This window comes from Sebastes umbrosus, chromosome 15, assembly GCF_015220745.1.
Source record: "Sebastes umbrosus isolate fSebUmb1 chromosome 15, fSebUmb1.pri, whole genome shotgun sequence".
Lineage (NCBI taxonomy): Eukaryota > Metazoa > Chordata > Actinopteri > Perciformes > Sebastidae > Sebastes > Sebastes umbrosus.
In genome coordinates this window covers 2,801,788-2,817,757 of record NC_051283.1, presented here as the reverse complement: position 1 = coordinate 2,817,757, position 15,970 = coordinate 2,801,788, and the positions used below count along the sequence as shown (strand labels likewise).

General features: G+C 40.9%; 2 protein-coding genes across 6 annotated transcripts; both read left to right on the top strand.

Annotated features, from left to right (window-relative positions):
- The first annotated feature begins 773 nt into the window (after positions 1-773).
- Positions 774-3,633, top strand: LOC119503577 (fatty acid-binding protein, liver-like). The gene is made up of 4 exons (XM_037795421.1): positions 774-2,000; positions 2,081-2,253; positions 3,302-3,391; positions 3,513-3,633. The coding sequence occupies exons 1-4, from the start codon at positions 1,853-1,855 to the stop codon at positions 3,561-3,563; spliced, it is 462 nt and encodes a 153-aa protein (XP_037651349.1). The 5' UTR covers positions 774-1,852; the 3' UTR covers positions 3,564-3,633.
- A 740-nt stretch (positions 3,634-4,373) lies between these two features.
- LOC119503468 (serine/arginine-rich splicing factor 10-like) lies at positions 4,374-15,582 on the top strand. Of its 5 annotated transcripts, none has more exons than XM_037795278.1 (6): positions 4,374-4,550; positions 7,461-7,759; positions 8,270-8,376; positions 11,775-11,946; positions 12,428-12,499; positions 14,256-15,582. In XM_037795278.1, exons 2-6 carry the CDS (start codon positions 7,731-7,733, stop codon positions 14,479-14,481), a joined length of 606 nt encoding a protein of 201 aa, XP_037651206.1. In that variant the 5' UTR covers positions 4,374-4,550; positions 7,461-7,730; the 3' UTR covers positions 14,482-15,582. The 5 variants fall into 5 exon arrangements, 4 of the variants coding, with proteins under 4 accessions (XP_037651206.1, XP_037651203.1, XP_037651204.1 ...); XM_037795275.1 differs by lacking the exon at positions 7,461-7,759 and adding an exon at positions 7,199-7,303 and having other exon boundaries at positions 4,381-4,550; positions 8,273-8,376; XM_037795276.1 differs by lacking the exon at positions 7,461-7,759 and adding an exon at positions 7,199-7,303 and having other exon boundaries at positions 4,382-4,550; positions 8,273-8,376; positions 12,428-12,478.
- Positions 15,583-15,970: the final 388 nt, after the last annotated feature.

Genomic DNA, 15,970 nt, shown 5'->3' with positions numbered 1-15,970 from the left:
AAGCTTGAAGCACCAGATGGGTAGAGTTTATCCCCTCAAAGCACAGTATAAAGAATCTATAAAGCAGAGCTCGACCGATAAATCATCTCGGCTGACATTATCATAGTCATTATCATAGATATTGGCTCATGGGTAACGAGAAGTTGCTGCACAAAAATACCAAAGATGTTTGAGGTCATTTAGAAACATAACGAATACAAGTTTGTTTTTAGGATGAATTGATGGAAATGTCGGTCTGCCGGTTGATTTGAGCGGATGATGTCCTCATATCAAAAACATTTGTTTCTATATCATTATCAAAATCATCATTATTGGGCTTTATCCTATTAAAGGTACTCTGAAAGAATCAGAAACTGCTGAATGAATGGAAGGCCTGGCCGATGTTGATCTTAGTGTTAACTTTTAACTGCTTCAGCCTCCCGACCGTGGTCAGAAGGAACAGGGGAGACACCGGAGTTTAGGTCTCCTGGGCCGGAGTTCCCCCCTCCCCGTCACTCCACTCAGCAGCAGGAAACAAGACACATTTCTGCACAAACTGCAACTTCCTTTGTACATTCCCACGATATTCTCAAAACTAAACTAACTCTCTTCTGCTCCGCTGCTCGCTCGTTTTCTCACACACTCGCTGCTGCTCTCTCTCTCTTGCTTCACCCCTCACTTCCCACGTGCACACACACTCTTTGCACCGACTGCTATTTTCCCACAACACTAGTTTTTCTCCTGTTTTCATGAGATATAACTTTGTTTTTTTTGTGCTTCCGTGGAGTTTGTGTTGGAGTCTGAGTTGTGGTTGGGGGCTGGTCGTTTGTTGGTGTTAGCGGACTCCATTTCTAATCGAATGTTAGCTACGGCTAAGGCATTCGCGAGAGCGCATGACGTCACATCCCCTGCATTTTCCCGGAAAAACGGGCCCGGGTTCTTCACATTAAAAGCGGTCCACAGACTGATAGAGGAAACCCAGAAAGTCGCGCAAGGTCTCATTTTTTAGGTTGGGTTACAACCTGTTCAAACATTGGCAATAAAAAAAAAATTTCTATGTGTAAAAAGTTACATACGGTCCCTTTAAGTACACAAGAGGGTATACCTGTTAAAAGTGTAAAATGGAAAGTGCAAATCTGGTGATCCAAGAATGTTAAAATAACATAAAAGTCATGAATAAACTGCAACAAAATATTGTTTGACCGACGTCTGTGAACAAGCTTGTATTTAACATCGCGGCATGACTGATCAGTGTTTTCTCAGGGACTGCAACGTGGCAGTGTTAACAGGTGGCTCTGCAGGAAGAACATAAGTGTTACTGTCCAAAATGTGCTCTACTCGTGTCTATTTGTAATGTGACTGTTTTGTAAGTGTAAGTTCAGTGTTTTGAGCTTCAATAACATTCCAGCAGTCATCGACTTTGTCAACGTTTTGGTGACGAAGCTCTACATATCTGTGTTCCCGGTAACTGAGCATGCTTCGAGGTCAAAGAGGTGAATCACCTTTTCATATCTGCACTGAACTGCCTGAGCTTTTGCTGCCAGCACATGTTTGCCTTAAAGTGTATTGCTTTCTGTGTGATTGCCAGTTGAAGTATTTTTATATTTTGAAAAAAAGAAATGTCCTCAAGTCATAAATATTTGTCAAATGAAGGAAAGCTTTAAAATAAAGATATGTCATTACTTAAATTCAGTGATAATATGCAATGATTTTGTTGGATTTTGGAAGAAGAAACATTTGTGAAAGCATCTTCACCTCCTGTCTCCTATCTGGTGCCATATTTCATCAACACGTTACTTAATATCTGTTGCTCAGCCCATTCTCTCTCACTGGAAATTCTAGTCCAAATAACAGGGAGTTTGAAGTCCCCAACATGCCAACCAGAGGAGCATGTGATGGGATTGTGACAACAAGAACAACAAACATCCTCGGGCAAGCAACGCGACAAGCAGACATGGACTTCAACGGCACTTGGAAAGTTTATTCTGAGGAAAACCTTGAGGAGTTATTAAAAGTAGTAGGTAAGAATATGTTCATATATATATATAAAGGATGTATTTGTTTATGTATGCATACATTTTTTTTTTGATATGCATTCAAGGTGCACCTGACATGGTTGCCAAAATGCGAAAGGAAATCAAACCAGTGTGGGTGATTGAGCAGAACGGCAAAGACTTCATCTACACGATGAAGAATCCCATCGGCACCACGGTCCACTCATTCAGCCTCGGAAAGGAGTCGGAGATGACTTCTCCAGATGGCAGGAAGTTTAAGGTAATTCAAGCCTCAAACTAGGGATACACTTCCTGTTAATTTAGAAGATTTTTTACCAAGTTGCTGTCTGTCTGTCTGTCTGTCTGTCTGTCTGTCTGTCTGTCTGTCTGCCTGAAAAAGAAAAAGTAAAAGTGAGGCAGGGGTACTTTTACATGTATCACATGTAGGGTCCACATCAGGGTACATTCGAGCTAATTTGGTTGTAGATATATGGAAAGGATGCACCACTTTAAATTGCAAAAGTGCATGTTGAGCACACATTGAAGAGGAGTGTATCCGGTTAGGGATTGAGTCCCATGTGTCATCTGTGAAAGTAGAAGCTAAGTCCTGTTCCCAAGCTGTTTTTATAGCCGCCATTGAAGGGCAGTGCAATTTTCAAATAAGATTGTACAGGTCAGACATGATGCCTTTCGATGAGGGGTTGACAGAGAGAAATACATTAACAGGACTGACTGGAGGTTTGTGAGGAAATTTCGATAATAAATGCTGTACATAATGCTTAACTTGTAAAAAGAAAAAAAAAAGAAAAGTGTTGGCGATACCAAAGTTTTCTGTCAATTGAGAAAACAAGCAAAGTGATTATCAGTGAATAGATCACCAAAGCATTTTGAGCCTTTTTTGTGTGAGATCTGAAATGCACCTTCAGCCACTGAAGGAACAAATAGATGATTCGCTGCAATCGTACTTTGAAGTGAATAAGTCTGCAGTACAAAACTTTTTCCTGAATTGGGCCCAGATTCAAAGGGGGGATGTTTGAGAGGAAAGAAAAGAAAAACAGGTAATGCTCATTGAGGAAATGTCAGTTATATCTGAAATATGACAAAGACTGGGTTCACTATCATTATCTATTATTATTTGTGTCTTTCGTGTCAAAAACTTCCGGCAGTTTAACTTGTACATTCATTTTTTATTATTTGCTAAAAATGTATTTGATTGATGAACAGGATTCAGAAGGCATGATTTTTTTTTTCCTCGGCAAACAAAGGGGGGTGTTGGTACAAAAAGTTTGCGAACTACTTTCCCATGCAATGTCTTTGGTCTTGACCAGTGCATTGTCAGGGAGGAGAACGGGAAGCTGATTGCTGTGACTGAAAAGTTCACCTCTGTCCGAGAGATCCAAGGGGACGACATGGTTGAGGTCAGTGGGCAGTTCTTTTAAAAACTGCTGTAAAGACGAGAGATTCAGTGTTAGAAAGAAATGTATACACTGAGTGTTTTTTTGAATGTGAAACAGTGTCTCTGCCTCCTCACTTTTGCAGACTATCACTGCTGGCCCTGTAACTTTCATCAGCAGAAGCAAACGAGTCTGATCCACACCTGACTGATCTGCTGATGGATCCCTCTTAGACCTTCTCAGCTTCAAGCAGGGAGCCATGTGGACATAACAAAATTTTTATACTTAAAAATCTTAATACATTAATGAATAAATTTGAATAATTAAATCAACTGACATGTTTGTTGTATATTCACTCAAGTATTTAAATACACAGGTAGGCTGCTTGTACTTTAAGTTAATATTTGCATTTTATGCAACTTTATACTTCTACTCATCTCAGAGGCAAATATTGTACTTTTTGCTCTACTACATTTGTCTGACAGATTTAGTTATTTTACAAATTACAATTATTCATACCCTTCCTGTCCAGTGAAAACAATGTATCGCCGAATTGGTGAATTAATTAATTGAGATAATCCTCCTACAATTAAGAAAACAGGCTGTTTTTCTGACTTTTTAGAGTTAAGTGGTTCTCACAGGACAGCGACGCTACAAACATATGATGATCTTATAGAGTATGATGCATCACTGTAGATTAAACTACCCAACAGTATATAAAAGGGTTAAAATGAGCACAACCTTAAACATCTACAGCAGTAAAATGCAACAAAGGCATTAATGCTTCAGTAATATTAATCCAAAAAGATCATATATAGCCTATATTAGTAAAATAGTCACTGGGACCATTTTTCTGCAGAATGAATACTACAATACTACATGTTGCTGATAATACTACTCAGGATGTAAATACTTCTTCCATCACTGGTTTGTGTTCAGGTCCCTGTGTCTGCCACAGTTGCAGGTGGTGAGCTCAACCAGCAGAGGGCATTGTGGGTATTTATTACCCGCTCTCTGTCTGACAGGAAGAACCAGCGGATCTTTGTGCGCATGCGCCAGATTCTCGCTGCAGATTTTCCCCAAAAAAAACAATAATTTCTTCTTCTGAGTGACACTTTATGGCCAAATACATGAGGCCCCCAAACACGTCTTTGTTCGTCAGAAACATCTCCGATGAATCCAGGTGAGTCCACACTCAGACCTGATGACAATCACAAACATCCAGCCACTAACTAACGCGAACATTAATGACAGCTAACGTTAGCACACCTAGCTTAGCAGCTGAGGTTAGCCTCCTCGTAGGAGCCTCTAGTGACGTTAAATCAGCGTGCAGAGGCTTTATGTGTTCAACATGCATCAGCTGTAGCTCCTAGTGTTCACATCAACAACATGTCTGTGTTTGAGTTTCTCTCTCATGTTTACTACGAAGCTAACAGCTAACGTTACCGTAGCAACATTAGCTAGCTACCTAACTCATAAACAATATTTCAGTAAACGATTTGGTGATTTGCAGGTAAAAGATGTTCAACTTTAAACTTCTTAAGCTGTTATTTAATGATGTTGGACTTAATGTTAGAAACCCAGGTAACAGTTAACCGTTATTAACCGTTATTTATTTAAATGAGCTAACGGTAGTAACCGTTATAACGGTACATTTAGAAGCGTTGCCTTGGTTACCTGTCATTTAAATAACCTGCTAGACATGAACATTCTAGTCAAAGAGTCTCACAAAGCTCCTGAAACAACTTTAATCTAGAAAATAAACCAGTTACTTGGACACAACAGTTTATGAACAGTAACGTTAACTTGTCAACTAAATGTAAAAGGCTTTTATAGGAGTTAACTGATGTCCTAGTGAAAGTAACGTGTTTATTGTGACTGCAGGATATTGTGATATTGTGTTCTAAAATGGTTAATTTACATTAATTGTAAGAACAGGAAAATACGAAAAAAGACAAGATAAGAAAAATAAGTGTAGGAAAATAAGAAGACAAAATGATGTGTCTTTCCTTTTGGCTGACTGAATAATTGTCCCACTTTCTGTTCAGTTTCAAGTGTTAATAAAGACATTACACAGTAATGGATGTGTGATTTCAAGTAAACTAGTAATATTACTGACATCAAAGATGCTTGATAAAAACTCATAAGTTACCTAATTATTGTATCAAAATACTGTGCAAAAACGTAGAACAAAAGAGACTAATGACTGGCAACAAATATTAACAAATGCTGTATGAAACTTGGCTTTTTTTACTGTATGTTGTAACATTTGGGTTGGGTCAGAATACATATCTGAATACAAACATGGACATGTTAGTAATCAGTTTTATAATCCACTGACCTAGCTAAATTAGTTATAATATCCTTTAGATTAGTTTTTACTAACCTACTCATCCAGCACTATTCATTTCACAATTTACACTACATAAGTACTTCAAAACAGGCCAAAATATATAATTAAAAATGTTTTATTTAGTTTTCCTCTTCCGGTGTAGTGCTCTTTTCTCTAATTTGACAACGTTGCCTCTAATTTTTATCAGGTCTTAACATCCCAAGTAAAAAGATGTTTTAAAAAAATATAACTTTGGTAGAGACTACAGTACTTTTTCATAATCTGAATGCATATCATCAATTACTGCCCAATGTTGCTTTAAGCTGCGTGTAAGAATGTTTGAAAAAGGATGTTAGTAATAATCTTACTCTATATTTTTCTTTTCATTTTGGTAACATATTGACCAACAGTGCTGCATCTGCTTATGTCTAGTTGTAGACTTGTTAGTGGGTTTTACATTGAATTGCATGTTGAACAAAATGGTGTGCTTATCTTAAAGGGTCAGTTTACCCCAAAATACAACAGAAATGTTACGAAACAAAATACAACCTCTAGAATAATAAGTGGTCTTGAGCAACAGCCCATCTTAAAGTGACTGTTTGTAAGAATCAGAATGTCTTGTTAACAGCGACACCTGTGGCCGTTAAGTCAACGAAAGTCAGCGTCCTGTTACTCGCGCTTGCTCGCTCTACACAGACATGAACGAGCATCGCTCAAAACAGTGAGGCGACACACGTCAGCTAAAACCACAATATCACTCTATATTTCAGCTGCTTGGCAGTAATGTTAGCTGACCAGATGAAGGTCTCTCCATGAATCACTGCTGATCCTAGTGTTGGCTTTTCCTGCTTCAGCCTCCCGACCGCAGCCGCAGGCAATAATGTTTCTCTCTGCGGAGCACCATCACTTCACAAGACACGGAAAACCTCTGTTGGTCTGGAGGACCTGCAGCAGTTATTTCTGCACAAACGTCCACTGTACATTCACTAGATATTCTCAGAGCTACAAAGTCTTCTGCAGTGTGTAGTGTGCGCGCATGCACATGAGGTGGAGCGAGCTGAGTGAAGGCAAGCAGGCAGAGGAGCAGAGACTACGGCCCTGGAGACCAAAGCTACGGTCTCCTCCGCGTACTCCGACCGCGGCCAACACTGTTTAACAGACGGGCTTCACTAGATATAACTTTGCGGTTTTGGTGCTTCCGTGTAGTTTGTGTTGGAGTCTTGTCTGAATAGCGTAGCCACACGTGCATTTGCGAGCGCGGCTGATTTATACTTGTAAAAAGTTACAAACAGTCCCTTTTAAGCAAATAACACAAATTGTGTGGACAGGTGGGTCAGATCGCCAGGTAAGAAGTAAAATAAGTCTTACTGTGTTTTGGGATGAACTGTCCCTTTAGCCCCCTCATCAGCTGCTCTCCCAGCTCTTGTTACTGGTTGATGATATAGGTAGAGTTTGCCCGTGATGGTCAGTTGAGTCATACTTGTATTTACGGTGTTCAGGCCTGAGGATTTGCGACGTGAGTTTGGCCGCTATGGGCCGATAGTGGATGTCTACATCCCACTTGACTTCTATACACGCCGACCAAGAGGATTTGCATACATTCAATATCCTTTCCCAATGACTTTTTACTGTGTGTGTGCTCCTGCTAACAAAACATTTGAATTTCTTTTCAGCAAAGAAGATAATGCTTTTGTGATGTATTTTTCTTGCACATAATTTGATTGAATATCTAACACGCATATTTCTCTGTTATTGCTTCAGAAAATGTAAAAGCATCCAGTTGTGGAACCGGCCACAAAGAGTAACAAAGACCCGTGTAGAGTAGCTGTAAAGACAAGTCACACAGACCTTCAGGATCAGAGGGAGGGAAAAGGTTGAAAAGAGAAAGTAAAGCATGAAGAGGAAAAGGGAACGGAGACAAAGCCTGGATATGGCGGCAAAGAATTGGGAAAAGAAAAGAGGTTTAAGAGGAAAAGGCAAGCAGGAAACCCGAGTCTCTGTGGGAGTCGATTAAAGAGTGTAAAGATCAAGATGAAGTTCAAAGTCAAGCATGGGCAAAGGTAACAAGTCTGAATTATTTTGTATCCTCACAAGACAAATCCACAAATTTGACATGACAACAAAATCAGCTTTCCCTGTGATATCAATGACATTTAATTTTAATCAAAGCAATTTAATCAACTTTTTTCGTGTTTTGTGATTTGTTTATATATTTGTAGTCCTGATCCCTCAGACAATTATTTGATGTGTTTGAAAAACTTGCTTCATCTTTTATCTCTACCAAAATCAACAGAGGATGTATTTGTTTGTTGCTTTTTGCCTTGCTATAAAGTAATATGTAATTTGTACTCATTATGAACTGTTTTATCTAATAAATCAGGCCACACAAATTAAAGAAAATGTTTGATGAATGCCCTGAATCCTTCTTACAATAAATGTAAAATACAGTGTGCTAAAGAAGAGGGTGAGTTTTCTCACTTCACCCCTCTTAGAGTAAAAAAAAAACATTTGTTTGAATTTGCGTGGCCTTACCAAAAATTAAAGCGAACAAAAACCCTTAACCACCCCAGCATATTTGAGGATGTGCGTGATGCAGAAGATGCTCTTCACAGCCTGGACAGGAAGTGGGTTTGCGGTCGGCAGATTGAAATCCAGTTTGCACAGGGTGACAGAAAGAGTAAGTGGTTACCTTTTTCGATTTATTTTTGCAACCAAATACTGTTGAGTCTGTCAGCAAATGTTTTTTGCTGTAGACAAAATTTGAATTGTCAGTGTCACTTAAGTTCTACAGCGTTAGATAGAGATGTAGGATTCACTGTATGTGTTCATACAGCGTTTCTCACTGACAAACTCGTAGGTACGAGTGAGCAATTGTACTATTGGCAGCACTGAAGTAGCTAAAATTATGGCAAAAAGGCATCTTTAACAGCATTGTAGTGTAAGAGCATCAGTAATAAACAGATTTTCTGCTGTCCAGAATATATAAAGCTAAGCAGGTGGTCGGATGTTGTGTGATGGAGGGTGTTGATAATTGAAGTGAGTGAAATGAACAATAATATTACATTTAATATGTGCAAGATGTGATAAAAACTGAACAAAATATTCAGCAGGTTTTTCCTGTCAACGGCAAAATACTTGTTATACATCAGACCGGCAAATGTCATCCAGAGTAGGCTCATGACCATGCCCCCTTTTGGGGGGAAACAATCCTGTGTCCCTAATAGACGGTAACAGAGTAAACAGAAGAAGTTGAAACTGGTCTCCAAACTTCTACTTTAAACCAACCGGTAATAGTAATAACACTATGCTGAAGAGTTTCTATGTAGCTGGTTGCACCAACAATAAATCCAAAAACGCTGAAAAACTCAGATTTGTTCCCCTGCAATGTCCAAAAAAAGATATACTAGAGGGGCTTTAAGGCTCCAAGCTATAGACCAGACCAGCATGGCTTTATGGCTCCAAGCTATAGACCAGACCAGCATGGCTTTATGGCTCCAAGCTATAGACCAGACCAGCATGGCATCATCGCCGAGGCTGCGCTCCCTTTTTGGAGAAAGAAACTCGCCGTCACAGGACAGAAAATTATGAAAAGCTGTTGTGTAGCGGGTTAACCGAGGCTTTCACACTGAGATCTGAGGCACATACAGTGCATCCGGAAAGTATTCACAGTGCTTCACTTTTTCCACATTTTGTTATGTTATAGCCTTATTCTAAAATTGATTCAATTAATTTTTTCCTCAAAATTCTACACACAATACCCCATAATGACAAAGTGAAAAAAGTTTGTTTAAATATTTTGCAAATGTATTGAAAATAAAGAATGAAAATATAACATGTACATAAGTATTCACAGCCTTTGCTCAATACTTTGTTGAAGCACCTTTGGCAGCAATTACAGCCTCAAGTCTTTTTGAGTATGATGCTACAAGCTTGGCACACCTATTTTTGGGCAGTTTCTCCCATTCTTCTTTGCAGGACCTCTCAAGCTCCATCAGGTTGGATGGGGAGCGTCGGTGCACAGCCATTTTCAGATCTCTCCAGAGATGTTCAATCGGGTTCAAGTCTGAGCTCTGGCCGGGCCACTCAAGGACATTCACAGAGTTGTCCCGAAGCCACTCCTTTGTTATCTTAGCTGTGTGCTTAGGGTCGTTGTCCTGTTGGAAGATGAACCCTTGGTCCAGTCTGAGGTCCAGAGCGCTCTGGAGCAGGTTTTCATCAAGGATGTCTCTGTATATTGCTGCAATCATCTTTCCCTCGATCCTGACTAGTCTCCCAGTTTCTGCCGCTGAAAAACACCCCCACAGCATGATGCTGCCACCACCATGCTTCACTGTAGGGATGGTATTGGCCAGGTGATGAGCGGTGCCTGTTTTCCTCCAGACATGACGCTTGGCATTCAGGCCAAAGAGTTCAATCTTTGTTTCATCAGACCAGAGAATTTTGTTTCTCATGGTCTGAGAGTCCTTCAGGTGCCTTTTGGCAAACTCCGGGCAGGCTGTCATGTGCCTTTTACTGAGGAATGGCTTCCGTCTGGCCACTCTACCATCAGGCCTGATTGGTGGAGTGCTGCAGAGATGGTTGTCCTTCTGGTAGGTTCTCCTCTCTTCACAGAGCAATGCTGGAGCTCTGTCAGAGTGACCATCGGGTTCTTGGTCACCTCCCTGACTAAGGCCCTTCTCCCCCGATCGCTCAGTTTGGCCGGGCGGCCAGCTCTAGGAAGAGTCCTGGTGATTCCAAACTTCTTCCATTTACAGATGATGGAGGCCGCTGTGCTCATTGGGACCTTCTATGCTGCAGAAATTTTTCTGTACCCTTCCCCAGATCTGTGCCTCGATACAATCCTGTCTCGGAGGTCTACAGACAATTCCTTGGACTTCATGGCTTGGTTTGTGCTCTGACGTGCACTGTCAACTGTGGGACCTTATATAGACAGGTGTGTGCCTTTCCAAATCATGTCCAATCAACTGAATTTACAAAAGGTGGACTCCAATCAAGTTGTAGAAACATCTCAAGGATGGACAGTGGAAACAGGATGCACCTGAGCTCAATTTTGAGTGTCATGGCAAAGGCTGTGAATACTTATGTACATGTGATTTTTTCGTTTTTTATTTTTAATAAATTTGCAAAAATTTAAAAAAAACTTTTTTCACATTATCATTATGGGGTATTGTGTGTAGAATTTTGAAGAAAAAAATTAATTTAATCCATTTTGGAATATGGCTGTAACATAACAAAATGTGGAAAAAGTGAAGCGCTGTGAATACTTTCCGGATGTACTGTACAATACGTGAATATTCACTGTCAGTGTGGTAAATGGCTAAATGATGCTGGTGACAGTGACTAGCATGGCTAGCTAACGTTAGCTTGAGTGTGAAGCTGCTGCAGTAATACAGTCATACATTAACGTTATAGCAGCATCAGACTGTCGTCTCCAACTAAATCTCAGCTTATAGATCAAACAGTTGGTTATTTACAGACAACACTTAGCCTAACAGGATTCAATCAAATATGTATAAACGTCTGGATAAGCAATATCCAGCCACTGATCAATCTTAATTTATTAAGGTATCGCGAACGCTCAGATTCAGGCAAGGTCGCAAAATAATTATTAGACATGTGTATAAAATAATCGTTTGTATAACGAGATGAATGCATATTACAAAATTACAATTCAAACACATGTCAAATTGTATTGAAGTCTGGGATCTTCAGTTTTCTATCCCCCAAAAGGCGGCACGGCCTTGACTTTTTGCGAAGTACTCGTATGTGCCAGTTTGATGTATGACACGACTGATTAATAACATTATTGGCTCATTCCATTTAGGTATTAATGCTGGCTTACTGGCACATCTGAGTGAGGTTATATTAGTTCCACTTGTGCTCGTCCTGATATGATCAAAATGTCCTTCAAGCCCTGTTTTAAACAACGCAGTGTGTTACTGTAATGCCTGGTATAGAGGTGCACCCTGTATTTACTCTGTAGGGCTCATGGGAATGTCTTTCTTTTGGCTTTCTTTTTTCTACTCTGACCTCTAACCGTCCTTCTCATCACTGTTTTTTTTTTTTAATCATCAGCACCAAATCAGATGAAGTCAAAGGAACGCCATTCTCCAGGCAGATCGTCTCGATACGACGACCACGATCGAGACGGCAGGCGCAGACGTTCGCGCAGCCGCAGCTACGACAGATACAGATCACGCAGCCCTTCTTATGATCGCCATCGTAGACGGTCCGAGAGTCCTCGCGAGTGAGTCTTTCTTTCAGCAGACTTCCGCCGGGTTCACATATGGAACGGAAGCGCCACTCTATAGTGAATCGTTGCACCAGCCAAACGGAAGCACATTTCTCCACGCTGGTCAACAAGCGATTCTGCTCCTCTGCTGTTTACTATAGAGCTCTCTCTCTCTCTCTCTCTCTCTCTCTCTCTGTGTGTCTGTGTCTCTGTGTCTGTCTGTGTGTCTTTCGCTCTCTATTTAGACACAACTGACAAATATGTGGAACAAGTACGCAATTTAAAATCCATGATCACAAACAGCTGTGGCACTAAGCTATTTCTAATAAATATAGTGGATGGATTTTGAAATTGGGGGGGAGGGAATCGGAGGAATCAATCGGAAGAACAGCAGGGAGAGAGGAGGGGGAAGTAAAAAGCTTTGGTTATTCCTTACAGTCGTCATCCTCGCTTATTTATTTGAAAGGGAAAATAAAATCTCCACATCTGCCTTCAGGTCTCGTGGGTGGGTGTATGGAGGGAGAAGCAGGAGTCGCGAGGATGACGGGTACTGCTGGTCTTTGACTGGGTAGAGGTTTCGGTTTGCTCCTGTTACTCTCTCTCTGTCTCGTCATGGTATCTTCTGTTATTGTACAGATAAACTTAGAATTTCTTGGGCAGACTTATTGTATGAGTGAAATTGTTAGGTAGTAGAAAAAACTAAGTTGTAGGGCTGTCAGATAACGCATTAAAGCAAATTTGTTTTAATTACACAAATTTCTTTAATGCATAACGCAACTTGCGATTTTTAGGTTGTAGCGGGCTCAATTTTAAAACAAGGTCAACCGTGTCATACTAGCTTGTCGCGAAGGAGCCTAAATCACTTTTGGCGAGGAAAAAACTGTCGAGGCCATTTTCCAAGGGGTCCCTTGACCTCTGACCTCCAGATATGTGAAAGTTCAGTTTTAAAGCTGGAGTGAAGATACTGACATCATATGAAATCTAAGGAATCCATGGGAACCAACCACGCTAGCCTGTCTAGGAGGGAGGCTAAATAACGCTCCAAACCTGTCATGGCCATTTTCAAAGGGGTCCCTTGACCTCTGACCTCCAGATATGTGAATGTAAATGGGTTCTATGGGTACCCACGAGTCTCCCCTTTACAGACATGCACACTTTATGATAATCACATGCAGTTTGGGGCAAGTCATAGTCAAGTCAGCACACTGACACACTGACAGCTGTTGTTGTCTGTTGGGCTGTAGTTTGCCAAGTTATGATTTGAGCATATTGTTTTATGCTAAATGCAGTACCTGTGAGGGTTTCTGGACAATATCTGTCATTGTTTTGTGTTGTTAACTGATTTCCAATAATAAATATATAGATATATTTGCATAGAGCAGCATATTTGTCCACTCCCATGTTGATAAGAGTATTAAATACTTGACAAATCTCCCTTTAAGGTACATTTTGAACAGATGAAAAATTTGTGATTAATTGCGATTAAAGGGACTATTTCTAACTTTCAGAAATGCTTGTTAACAGCGACACCTGTGGCCGTGAAGTCAACGAAAGTCAGCGTCAGGCTCGCGCTTGCTCGCTCTAAATATACCTGAACGAGCATCGCTCAAAACAGTGAGGCGACACACGTCAGCTAAAAGCACAATATCACTCTATATTTCAGCTGCTTGGCAGTAATGTTAGCTGACCAGACGAAGTTCTCTCCATGAATCACTGCTGATCCTAGTGTTGGCTTTTCCTGCTCAGCCTCCGGTGTCTCCCTCAAGCGGGTCAGTGACGGAGCACCGCAGCGAGACACGTTATCGCCTCCCTGACCGGGTGCCGGTGTCTCCTGACTGCGCCCGCAGGGAGACACCGGCACCCGGTCGGAGGCGATAACGATTCTCGCTGCGGAGCCCCGTCACTTCACAAGACACGGGAAACCTCTGTTGGTCTGGAGGAGCTGCAGCAGTTATTTCTGCACAAACGTCCACTGTACATTCACTAGATATTCTCAGAGCTAAACTAACTCTTCTGCAGTGTGGAGTGAGCGCGCGTTCACGTCTAAAGGTGGAGCGAGACAGCGAGGACGCGCGCGCGCTGTGTGACTGAAGGCAAGCAGAGGAGACGAGGCTCACGCCACATGTGAGCGCACATATGCGAGCGCGCATGTGTCCAGACCCGGTACATTTATACGATTAAAAAGTTACAAACAGTCCCTTTAACCATTTGAATCGCTTGTCAGCCCTAGTCTTAACATTTGACGCACAGGACCATTATGTTGAGCACCCAGAAGTTTAGATAATCCCAGAAGTGTCTAAATAGCGTCATTGTGTTGTCTTCAGATACAGGCCGAGGGCTCGGAGAGAGTCCAGAGGGAGATCACGATCCCGCTCCAAATCCGCATCGCCACGAGAAAACGTCAACCCAGCGTCGACTTCCCGTTACACGGAGGAAGTGCGACGGACACACTCCCCATCCCGCTCCAGGTCCCGGTCCGCATCAAGATCACGCTCCCATTCACGTTCACGGTCCCGATCCTGGGCTGGCCGCAAGTCGGGAGGACGCTAGAAAAGCAGCCGCTCCCCCCCCTTCTATCCGTCGTTATGTCAGATGCACCAGAGTTGGTTCATTTGTCAAGAAATGTTTGTTTTGACATGAATGTAACGTCCACTGAACCATTTGTAGAAAGCTTGTTTTGCAGCTCCATTTGAAGAACAATGCTGGTCCTTTTGCTTGGTTTTCTAAAATTGTATTGGTGAGATTTCCCCCGATTAGAAATATGAAACAGTCAGCGGTTTCTGTGTTCAGTGGTAGTCGGCCAGGAATAATTGTCTTTTTTAATATGCGGTTACTGATCATTTTGTTTTCTAAACCCTATGCACCCATTTTTGCAAAAAAAAAAGAAAACATTCAGTATTTTAAAATGAATCCAGTCCGTTGGCGAACCAAACCAACGTTTCTGTGTGTTTTATCACATTTATAACAAATCAGGTACTTTTTACTCTACTGCTGACCTTTCTCCACAGATTTCTCTTCCCTTCTTTCAGCCACAGGTGTCTTTTGATATTCAAAAATATAAAACTTGCTTTACATAATCTGTCACAGTGAACATTACGGAGATGCTCATCAAGCTATATTGTCAAGTAGCAGACTGAATTGAAAAGTGCACTGCATTATCCTGCAACTATAACGCAACTAAAAAAAACAAAAACAGATGAAAATTAGTCCGTGGCAGCCTCAAAGAAAAACATGACCACAGGTAAAGGATATGATCTGTTTTGGAAGATGATCAGCAGTAGCACCATGTATGAGTATTGAGGCTAAAATACACAGAAACGCTGCCGTGGTCCGTAAGTGTTAAGATGTTGTCGACCAGTGACTTAAAACCACAAACTGTTTTAAAATGTACATTAATCTGTTTTAATTTGTGGCGTTTTATGTCAGATTAGACCTTTTTTTTTTCAAAAGGTATTTTATTTTTGGAACATTTCTCCAAAGTTTGGTTGTGAGATGAGGAGGAACAAAACTCTCTTGTTGGTGTTTACACGACTGTGTTGATGGTTTTTCAGATTGAATCTTGTCACTGCATGTTTTATTCTAATCTTCTATTCTTAGTAGGAAGAAACTGTTATTTTGAGTAATAAATGGATAACATTCAGTATAAGGAAACGGTGTGTGACTTCAGTTTGTAAATGCAACTTGGTCTACTAAAGTTTCTTAATACTGGCAACTAAGCCAAGCTCTATATGAAGATGAAGAAATGTGACTTTATTTAGGGAATTTGAGGAGAACAAATGGAGGTAACATCATGAGAATGAATCCAGAGATTCAGTATTATGAGAAGAAGTGGAATCACAAGTCTGCAGTCATCTGCATGGAAAACAGACTAGTCCAGCCATGAACATTGATTTCCTTCTAATGGATCAGTAGCTGGGAGGAACAACTCAAATTAGATTCACAGTGACGAAGCAACCATGTATGAAATCGGACGTGCCCCATTGATCGCTGTATTGAAAAATTAACATTGATTAAACGAGTACAAAGTACAATGGCAGCA